Here is a 10,817-nt window from a genome sequence, read left to right as displayed (position 1 = left end):
GAAGTTCTCCGTTTCTTTCCCTTCCATATAATAGAGAACTCTGGTTGGTTCAATTTCTTATGCCTCATGTGTTATGCGTTATGCAAGAGTCTGTGCTCCCCGCTTTATCCTTATACCATGGGCAAGACCGAACATTTTTCGACAGTCGTTGCAATCATAACCTAGACACGTTTATACATAATCCATCCAGAAGACGTCTACTTTCCCTCAATCGGAGGGAATATTCCAAAAGAAAATACATAATCCATCACTCATAAGCCGGTAAAAATTACTGAAAAAATAATGAACATTGAAGACTCTGCAGTAAGTATACTATTTTGTTTCTATGGAATATTTAATATTAAAAAGTTAAAATATATATATAATAAGAAGGGCTACGAGCCAAATATACGTGTCTAAACATTCATAAACGTATATAATTATATATAATTATGTATAAACAATTTTTTTGGAATTGTATTTTAATAACAAAGGTAATAAATTTTTTTCAGTTGAACTTTCCACTCAAATGTATGATATGCAAAAATATCATTAATCAAAAAGATGAATTAAATAAACATTCATGTTTTTGTAACTACCCAAATATTAGTGTGGATGATAGTGGTTACGTATGTCCACAACTTGGTAAGTAATCTGTTTTATTTGATTTCAATATTTATATATAAACATATTATTTAATATACTTTTAATATGAGCCTACCATACGTCTGCTTTTATTAAATACAATATTAAATAATGCTGTAATTAATACTAATATAAAAAAATATATTTTTCATTTGAATATTTGCATTTATAAAACTTAACGAATATAATATGATTTTACAAAAGATGGAACCCTTGTGTTTGAGCCAATTTTACCACATCATACAATACTTCCACATGGTAAACAAATATTTTATATGTAATATTTTTATATTGTAAATAGGATTTGGTAATTTAATATTTCTCTTTAAATTAAATTAAATCGAAGTTGATGGTTTATAACATTATTTCAATTATGTTAAATGTTGCAAGGAAAAACTTTGTTAAAAGTTGCATTAAGATTACATTTAGTTAAAAGAAACTTTTTAATTATTATTTATATAAAATTAGAATGTCTTTTTAATATTAGATTATTCTAAATGATTAATTAGATAATTTCAGATAACAAGACAATGTTATGGATCATTAAATCAATATAATATTAATTTGTAAATTAAATTTTTATAAATTAAGAAATATTGCTTTTCATATAGAAATTTTATGTATTTTTTTCTTTAAATTAACTTAGAAAAATAGTTAATAAGTTAAAATTTATGTTTTAAAAATTAGTTAAAATTAAAAATAACTCATTTAAAATTAATGAAACTAAGTTTAACATTATTAACATTTTAACTTTATTGTTTAACTTTTAATTCTTTCAACTAATTATTATTCAACTGTGATTATAAATATACAAAACGAACATTAATGTTGCAATTTGTGTATAAAAACCTCAAGTAGATAATTGTAAAACTTTAATTGATATAAAAATTGTAATATATAATGAAATATAAATGTAATTATAATATATCTGTATTACAGAAGACATCGAAGAACTTCTTATATCTAATGTAAAAAAGAGAAGAGAATTATGGGATTACAGATTACCACTTACATCAAGATCTCGAGATGTAATTGCAAAACACTGGCAAGAAGTATCTAAGGAATTAAATGGTAAAATTTAATGTTTCAAACAATATATTTGTATGTAAACAATATATATTTAATGTTTCAGTTTAATCCTTTATATAGTTACACATGATATTTTTTAATCATAATGAATCTGTTTTTTGGAAAAGAGTATTATTAATTTTTATTATAGGAATTCTAACGCCAGAGGCTGCATCTAAAAAGTGGCGATATCTCAAAGATTCCTACATGCGTATCCGTAATGATATGATAAAGAAAAAGAGTGGCTCAGCAGCAAGTAAGGTTATTAAGTGGAAGTGGTATGAATTTATGGAATTCTTACACGATATACAGGATTTACGTAGGTTAGTACATTCATTATTTACGCAATTGAATACCCAATCAATACCAATTACGATAATATAACAAATGTATAATTTCATATTCGAACAATGGTAACATACGTTTACAGTTACATTGTTGAGTGTGAAATTATTACTTGATATGTTACCATTATAGTTGACTTTTACTATATATTTTAAAAAAATAAATGCAGATATATATATATATATTTAAATTTATTTTTTATCTCAAAAGAAAATAAGTAATAAAATATAAGTTGTTGATATAGACACATAGTACCTTATATTTTCTTATTTCTTTATTCTTTCTTTATTAAGGTTTAAAGCAACATGTAAATAAATTAATAGTCATTATTAGTTTTGTAACTACATTTTCCTTTATATGTTTCAGTACTACTACCAATTATTTAAGTAAACAGAACGATTCTGCGTCAAGTGAAATATCTGGACCTGAAGATACTGTTGTAATGAAGAAACGACGAACATCGGATAATGAAGTATCACTCATTATGAAAGAACCAGTAAAAATAGACGCATCGTCGTTGCAACAAATGCGACAAGAAGCTACAGTATCTGCATGTGTACCCACACCTGTACCATTACAAGATAATATTAGTCACATAATGAAATTAATAGAAAATGTATACGTGAATTTCCAGGTAATGAAGCATTTTCTTATGGGCTACAATTATTACAATTAGTTTCAGAAAAAAAAGATCAGTTACATAAGAAACTATGAGTCTTGTTGTGTTTATTCTACGTATGTTGTAAGTGTTAAGTTATTTAACATTATAAAGACTGTTTTTTATTAGAGGAAGAAAAAAACAAAGATTTATCACAATGATTATTTTTTTTAAATATTTTTTAAATTACAAATATATATATTAAGTATAGAACTTGAGTACAAAAGATACAAACTGTGATTAATAATGTATGAACAACATTTATTTTATGTTAATACTTTCGTTAGTACGTTAATTGTATTAATATTAAGCATAGAATTTGCAAATAACAAAAAACAAGATGTGATCTCTGCGTAAACAAAGTTAATTTTATTTTAATACATAATAAGCTGATTCTACATTAGTCGCAAGTCAATAACAAGCATGTTGCGACAGTCAATCTAAAACAATTTTGAAATTGTTTCAGATTGGCTGTCGCAACAAGCTTGCGAACGACTTGCGACTAATGTAGAACTATTTTTTAGCAAAACTTACAAATAACATTAAAAAACTAAATGTCATATATATGATTTTTGTGCAAAAATAACTTTTGTTATTATATAATTACATTTTATCACAAGTAAAATTTTTATACGAAGAAAAGATATATATATGTATGTATCTTAAATGTATTATAATAAAAAGTGTGAATTGAAAGTTTAATTTATTTTTACTTATAACAGTTTTTTATATATGTACAATAAGTTACAAACACGGTCACCAGTCGTAATGCTTTGCAACAGCGTCTATCAGCAACGTCAATAATAGTAATTAGTAATGCTTCTAGTTGACTGTCGTAAAGCATTGTGACTGGCAACAGGGTGTTTACAACTTATTATTGGGTACTTTCCATTTGGTGACAACACATATACAAATCGACACAAGCATTGTTCTATCTTTCTTGACATTTAGAGAGTGACGAAGATAGAATGACACTTATGTCGACTTTTGTCATTAAATAGAAAGCATTCATTGTAGACCTTAATACGTAATTTCTTTATAGCACATTTTTTTATGGAAGAGCACCTTCATTATTGAAGTAATTAACAAAAATGTTTCGAACACGGGATGCTTCACGCGTATGAGTATTGCTGCCAAAATTGCCTATATTTGAAAATGCTGTAGTTCTTATTTCAGAACATGTTGGAACATCCACTACATTAATAAATTCTGTTAAATCATCGTTATCATTTTGACGCAGGAAATTGTGTAAAACAATAGTTGCTTTTACTATGCTTTCTGCTATTTCTATCGATGTGTTAATAGGTCGTTTGTATATTCTCCATTGCGCAGTAAGAATTCCAAACGTGCATTCCGACTTATTGCGTGCTCTACTAAGTCGGTAATTAAATACTCCTTTTTCTTTCGTTAAGCCTCCTTTTCCAGGAAATGGCCGCATCATATAATCGGTTAGCTGAAAAGCTTCATCTGCTACTAAGACATACGGCAAAACAGTTCCTTCAATAACTTCATCTGGCGGTGGTATGTCCGTTTCATCTTCTGCAAATGCTTGACCCATAATAGATCTTGACCATATGCCTCCATCGCTTTGGCGTCCTGTCGCTCCGATATCAACCAGTACAAACTTATAATCGCTATCACAACCAGCCATTAACACAATACTATGTGAACTCTTATAATTGTAGAAAGTAGAACCGGAGTTTGGTGGTGCCTAAAATAATGTTTTTCAATACAGAAATATTCCGTAAATAGATAAATAAATAATATAAATAATAAAAAAAGAAATGTTACCTGTATAACTACATGTTTTCCATCTACAGCACCTATACAATGTGGGAAATGACAATTTAATTCAAATTTTTTTGCGATTTGTTTCCATGTATCATGCGTAGGTACTTTCAGGACAATGGGCATTAACATAGACCATAATACATTACAAGTTTCTTTAATTATGTTTGTTATTGTTGACTGAGCAACATAGTATTGATATTTTAATGACATCATTGAATCTCCAGATGCTAAGTACCTAATATACCATCAAAAATTGTCAAATCAATATTGTGTATAATAAAGTAACGTATAATAACTGTCCTTATTATCAAGAGGTGCTTTCCAGCAAGTACACAATCAGACACAGTGTAACACAGTGAATCGTTTCATCCTTGTTTAACATAAGCAAACAATAAGGATGTATGATTCACTGCGTTACACTGTGTCTGGCTGTGTCCCTTGCTGGAAAGCACCCAATATTGTTGTATTTATGTATTAATAAGTTAGTAATAAAAATTGCATACCTTAGTGTGAGAAACAGACGTTGGTCAGGTGATATTGGCTCTCGAATAAATGTCTGCTTTGTGATTTGTGATCCAATTAATGTAAGTAAATCTTCAAATTGTGTTTTGCTCATTCTACAATAATTTGAAAATAAATCTGCATTTCTTAATAGAGTAGGAATCGTTGTGTAATAAGCTCCATGAGTCTTCCGTTGACTAAGAAATTGTGATGTCCAAAATCTCTTTTTCCTATAGTTTCTTTTTTTAGAAATTAATAATGCTACAATTAACAATCTTCGTAGTTGGACTTGTGCTATTACATGCAGCAAAAGATTATTTATTTGAGGCATTTCAACTTTCGTTGAAAATAAAAATATTTTAAACTGAAGTTCAACTGTTATTTACCTAATATAAACAAACAAATCTGATTTAATGCATAATAAGAAAATTATAATGTATATGTAAGAAATTAATGTAATATACACTTACTCTCTCTCTCTCTCTCTTTCTCTCCTTCTTTCTACCTATAGAGACAATTATCTCTGATTCTTCTTTTTTATATTCTAAATTTTTATATTTGAACTCTTCTGATTTTCCAATTCACTTATAGTGCGATCAAAATAGGTTAGAATATCAATTTATGTCGAACCGACAGTTTTTAATGACGACAAATATATTACATACATACGACAAAATATTGTCGTACGAACGACCGCATGCGCATTAGCAGCCAATCAGTACGCCCGACAAAGCTTGTCGTACGACACATGAAATATCGCCTAAGAAGTAAGAGTAAGAAATTGACCAATCACAGTCGATTATTCTTCTCACATTCGACTGAGATTGGTCAATTTCTTACTCTTACTTCTTACTCCGTGTATTGTAGACGACGCCTCGGACCATACGTAAGCAATAGCAAATCCAACATGTTGATTTCGTTACTACTTAAGTCTTAAGCGGGATCTACAATAGAAGTCGTAGCAGTCGTAGAGTTTTAAATCGTATAAAATTAACCAATTACAGTAGAATATGAGAAGAATAATCGACTATGATTGGTCAATTTTCTACGACTTAAGACCCTATGACTGCTACGACTTCTATTGTAGACCCCGCATTACGTCTTAATTTTTTTTATGTGCCATGGCCTTTACTGCTTAAGTCTTAAGGCCGCGACACAGACTTTTGCATAAAGCATAATGCATAGTGCATAAACGAATCAACTAATCAGAATCTTTCCTTTCCTCCCATTCCATGGAAAAGAAGAATTTCGATTGGTTGATTCTATTATACACTATGTATTATGCGTTATGCAAAAGCTTGTGTGGGCCCTTACGTCTTAATTTTTTTTATGTGCCATGACCTTTAGTCCGAATCTACAATAGGATTTTTAACTTTAAGCCATAAGAAATGGGCGAATCACAGTCGCTTATTTTCCTCGGATTCGACCGTAATTCGTTAATTTCTTACGACTTAAGGCTTAAAACACCTATTGTAGATCCGGACTTAGGGTTGCACGATTCAGATCGATCTTTTGAAGAATCGATCTTTTTGACTTAAAAAATCAATTTTTTAATTCGATTTTCTTGTTTCGATTAAATTTGTAGATAGATTTTTTCATGGAAAAATGGAATTGATTACGAACACACAACCATTGTATCATTTATTACACAAATGAGATCCTTTTATTGTGCGGAGCCCCTAAAGCTGCTTTCCTTTTGTGACACCAAAGACATAGAGAATGGACTGCGCGATCCGTGTGTCAAAATAGTCGATAGGGATGAGAGAGAGGGACCGTGGCAGACGGCCATTTCTATCTCTTTCCATTCAATGTAATAGGAGAGAGAATGAGAATTAGAGACCCTTAAAAGAGAGACTCGCCAACTTATCACGTGACTATGGGTGATTCTGATTGGCTGGGGTATGGATGACGTGTTTCCCATTTTTGAACATGTGTACCATAACCTGCTAGAATACACATGTGAATTGAAGCAGCTTGTGTTGCGTGTGGTTCTGACTATTTTTGGTAAGTAAATTTATCACATTTATGCAAAATTGTGAGAAAAAGTAATGTATATATTGTCACAAATAAGCTTTGAATTAATAAACGCTTCGTAGTTAAAAATAAGTAGTACGTAAGTTAAAGATACCTGTTTCATTAATAATGTGATTCTCTTGTCTTAGATTGGATTTTTATATTGATTTTGAAGATGCCAAATATATGCTGTGCAGCGAGATGTTTTAATAAATCCAGTGATGGATATGCATTAATTAGATTTCCCAAGGAAAATCAATATAAGAAAGCATGGGTAGACGCTGTTTTTGGAGAGACATCAAGATCCTTGAATAATTTGAGATTGTGTGAAGTGAGTATTCATCATAAGAATGTTATGCAGGATCCGAATAAAAATAGTTTAAAAAGTGCTTCTCCATTTAATGCTTCCCTCATTTCAGGTTCACTTTGAGCCATCAGATGTATTGGTGGTAGGTTGCCGGAAAGAAATAAAAAAAGGTGCGATTCCATCACGTTTTTGCCATTGTCTCTCTGAGAATTTTTGTAAGTCGCAAGCAAGAAAGCGGAAGAAAGACGAAGTTTATGTACGTAATGTCAAAACGAGACTAGATAGTTCAGAGAATTTAAATAATAATATATGGAGTGTTCGTATAACAAGAGGCTTTCAGAAAATCGTCTTCCTTTAAAACAAATTGCGCCAAATATCTTAAAACATTCTTATAGTCAGACATTGAAATTTAAAAAGCAAAATCATATTTATAATGACGAAAATTCTGGTGAGCATCATAATAGTAGAAGTATGCAGATTTATATGCAAACTGTTTTGACTTCAGTTAAACAAAATTATCCTCAAGTTAATACATTTAAGCAGTTTAGCAACCTCTCAAGAAATACTTCTGAAATAATTAATGAAAATAGTACGACTGAAATTATTGCAAAATTTAACAAGAGCCAACAAGTGTACGTTATAAAACATGAAACCAATTGTCCATTTTTTACAGCTTCATTATCAATTAATGAAGTTAAGGAAATTATGTCTACTGTAACATTAGCTGCATCATCAACAAATGAAATATATGTAGAAGGTTCTACAGATAACTGTCTGCAGCATGACATTAACATGAATATAATGGAAACGTTAACAAGGAAAAGTGATCTTTCAGTATCTAAAAACAAATCTCAAAATGAAAAAAAAGACAAGCAAAGAAAGTGTTAAAAAAATGATATACACGAAGTGCAAAAGAAAGGCAAAGAATCAGAATCAAATTATTGGATGCAAGAACTGAAAAAAGTTTTTGGAGAAAACACTGATTTAAAAAAACAAATTAAAATTTTGAACAATCGCATGCGAGAAATATCAACTTTTTTAGCTAATGATCAATTACAAGTTTTAAGAACAGGCACTTCTAGAGGCATTAAGTGGTCAGAAGAAACTATTCTTAAAGGTTTGAGCTTGCAATTTACTTGTGGAACCAAAGGATATAATTATCTTCGACAAATGATGGCACCGCTTCCTTCTGTGCGAACGTTACAAAGAAGTATAGAACATGTGAAATTTGATTCAGGACTTTTGGATAACGTCTTTTTACGTTTGCAAGAAATTGTAAGTGATATGAATGAAAACGACAAAAATTGTGTTCTTGTCTTCGACGAAATGAGTATTGAGCAAAGAATAGATCTAGATCCTAGCATTGGCGCTTATATCGGTTATGTATCACTTCCTGGAGAACCGAAGCAATTGGCATCAAAAGCTTTAGTTTTTCTTGCTGCAGGCATCCGAAAACGATACAAACAAGTTGTTGCCTATCATTTCACAGCAGGTAAAGCGGCTCATAAAGCCATTATGGAAGTAATTATGAAAATATTAGAAAGAGAGAGAAATGCGAGCAAATTGGATTAAAAATTCTCGCTTTGGTTTGTGATATGGGAAATAGAGGATTATTGGCACACCTTGGATTTTCTCACAAGAAGGATTTGATGATTTATTCACGAGCACATCCTTTTAATGCAAATAGGTTGCTATATGCTATGCCTGATTTAATTCATGTTTTCAAAAGTTTAAAAGAAATGTTTATGAAGAATAAGATAATGCTTCTCCCTGATGATATAGTGCATATCGAAAAACTTGCATCTAATACTGTAAATTTTGAATATATAGAGTGGCTTGAAGATCATCAACATAATATGGATCTGAAATTCGCCCCTCATTTAAAAAAATCAAATCTGAAGCCATCTCATTTTTCGAAAATGAAGGTTTCTTCTGCTACAAATATCATCCATCTTCATACCGCAGGAGCTTTATTATACTTAAGTCAATTGAGAAATGATCCCTCGATGCAATCTACGGCGTGGTTTGTACAGCTTCTTAGGCAGTGGTTTAAAATTATGATATCATGAAACTTTACTTATGCTCTTAGTTTTTACAATATGGAATCCTGTAATAAGGCTGTATCTGTTATTCGTCTTGTTAGTTCAATTATGAAACATGCTAACTTTGGAAAAGACTGGAAAGTTGTTCAAACTCATGCAATTATGTGTTGTGTAATTACTTTAGAATTACAAAATTATTTATTAGTAACTGAAGGCTTCCAGTTTGTATGTATGGGTAGATTTTTACAAGATAGTATCGAAAATGAATTTTCGAATATTCGAATTCAGAGGCCAAAACCATCCACACGAGATTTTAAATTTAGATTAAAGCAGCTGTGCTTAGTAGGATGTCATCAGAAAATAGATAGTGCTAGTTATAATTTCGATGATTCTTTGAATCTTATACGTTCATTTATAGAAAAGCAAAAAGACAACACGAATTCATCTTTAATCGAGAGAGAATCATGTATAATATTTCCACATTTAAATGATTGTAGAGAGATAAATAGAGAACAAGAAGACATTTTGTATAAAATGTGCGGACATATAATCTACAAATTGAAACCACGTATAAAATGTATCAATTGCTATTCAAAACTTCTTCATTCAGAGGATGTTCCGCATGCAAGGGCCAGTTTGGCATCAGAATTCACAAATGGGACCCTTGTTCAAGTTTCAGATGAAGCATATCAATTGCTTAAAAACGTTGAAATCATATTACAAGCTATAAAGCATCAATTGAAAAACATAAAATCCAACAAATTGCAAATTCTAAATCATGTACACACAGTTTTATCTCATCTCAGTTTTTCTACTTGTCATGATATTCGGCTACTGTTGTTAGAAAAATTTATAGGAATGAGATTGAATCTCAACTTTCTACAAATTTAAGTCTTATTAGCTCAGATCAAAGTAAATCATCTGTTTTCGGAAGTAAAAGCATGGGATCTAGGTTCTTGGCAGATAATTTCAATCCAAGTAGTAACAAGATTAAAAGTAGTAAATGATTAAGATATTTAATAGTTTTTTTTTATTGCTTAGTATTACATTATATTTTTTATTTTTGTTAATATATTTTTTCTTCCAAATACATAAATTTACACATACCTTAAATATAAAGAGTATTAAAGAGTATATAAATTCGTATTAAGAATATGCCAAAGATTTTATATTGCTTGTTGATAACTCTCAAGTTTAATTATTTTGTTTAATTTAATAGAATTTAATTTTTGTATGACGATTAGTAATATACAAAATATTTTACTTATTACGATTATAAGATGAAGAATATCAATTGTTCAGAAATGTTTATAAACCATCAATTGGAAGACAAGGTCACCCGTTAAATATAAGTTATAGTAAGATATAGTTTTATCGCATCTCTCAGTCTCTCTATTTGTCATTCGACCGCAGTTAGAAAAATTTATAGGAATGTGATTAACTCTCTCTCTCTCTCTCTCTCTCTCTC

At 30.0% G+C, this 10,817-nt stretch overlaps 3 protein-coding genes across 3 annotated transcripts; 2 read left to right on the top strand and 1 right to left on the bottom strand.

Annotated features, from left to right (window-relative positions):
• Positions 1–282: 282 nt before the first annotated feature.
• Positions 283–2,832, top strand: LOC108759436 (uncharacterized). Its single transcript, XM_018504887.1, has 5 exons — positions 283–303; positions 492–624; positions 1,564–1,695; positions 1,844–2,015; positions 2,404–2,832. The coding sequence occupies exons 1-5, from the start codon at positions 283–285 to the stop codon at positions 2,711–2,713; spliced, it is 768 nt and encodes a 255-aa protein (XP_018360389.1). The 3' UTR covers positions 2,714–2,832.
• A 914-nt stretch (positions 2,833–3,746) lies between these two features.
• On the bottom strand, positions 3,747–5,366 carry LOC108759435 (uncharacterized). The gene is made up of 3 exons (XM_018504886.1): positions 4,990–5,366; positions 4,487–4,721; positions 3,747–4,406 (listed from the first exon to the last, which is right to left on the bottom strand). The coding sequence occupies exons 1-3, from the start codon at positions 5,316–5,318 to the stop codon at positions 3,747–3,749; spliced, it is 1,224 nt and encodes a 407-aa protein (XP_018360388.1). The 5' UTR covers positions 5,319–5,366.
• Positions 5,367–6,888: 1,522 nt separating this feature from the next.
• Positions 6,889–7,719, top strand: LOC108759434 (uncharacterized). Its single transcript, XM_018504885.1, has 3 exons — positions 6,889–6,991; positions 7,150–7,331; positions 7,420–7,719. Exons 1-3 carry the CDS (start codon positions 6,889–6,891, stop codon positions 7,663–7,665), a joined length of 531 nt encoding a protein of 176 aa, XP_018360387.1. The 3' UTR covers positions 7,666–7,719.
• Positions 7,720–10,817: the final 3,098 nt, after the last annotated feature.

Source organism: Trachymyrmex cornetzi, unplaced genomic scaffold, assembly GCF_001594075.2.
Source record: "Trachymyrmex cornetzi isolate Tcor2-1 unplaced genomic scaffold, Tcor1.1 scaffold185, whole genome shotgun sequence".
Classification (NCBI taxonomy): Eukaryota; Metazoa; Arthropoda; class Insecta; order Hymenoptera; family Formicidae; genus Trachymyrmex; species Trachymyrmex cornetzi.
The sequence above is the reverse complement of the archived record's forward strand: the minus strand, read 5'-3'. Positions and strand labels throughout refer to the sequence as shown.

Bases quoted from the DNA above. Each gene is read 5' to 3' on its own strand.
- LOC108759436 (XM_018504887.1), top strand. From the start codon at position 283: ATGAACATTGAAGACTCTGCA. The intron at 304-491 runs GTAAGTATACTA...AATTTTTTTCAG, and splicing joins TGAACATTGAAGACTCTGCA to TTGAACTTTCCACTCAAATG. The intron at 2,016-2,403 runs GTTAGTACATTC...TATATGTTTCAG, and splicing joins GATATACAGGATTTACGTAG to TACTACTACCAATTATTTAA.
- LOC108759434 (XM_018504885.1), top strand. From the start codon at position 6,889: ATGGATGACGTGTTTCCCATTTTTGAACATGTGTACCATAACCTGCTA. The intron at 6,992-7,149 runs GTAAGTAAATTT...CTCTTGTCTTAG, and splicing joins TGTGGTTCTGACTATTTTTG to ATTGGATTTTTATATTGATT. The intron at 7,332-7,419 runs GTGAGTATTCAT...CCCTCATTTCAG, and splicing joins ATAATTTGAGATTGTGTGAA to GTTCACTTTGAGCCATCAGA.
- LOC108759435 (XM_018504886.1), bottom strand. From the start codon at position 5,318: ATGCCTCAAATAAATAATCTTTTGCTGCATGTAATAGCACAAGTCCAA. The intron at 4,722-4,989 runs GTATGCAATTTT...ATGGTATATTAG, and splicing joins CGTCTGTTTCTCACACTAAG to GTACTTAGCATCTGGAGATT. The intron at 4,407-4,486 runs GTAACATTTCTT...ACATTATTTTAG, and splicing joins GAAAACATGTAGTTATACAG to GCACCACCAAACTCCGGTTC.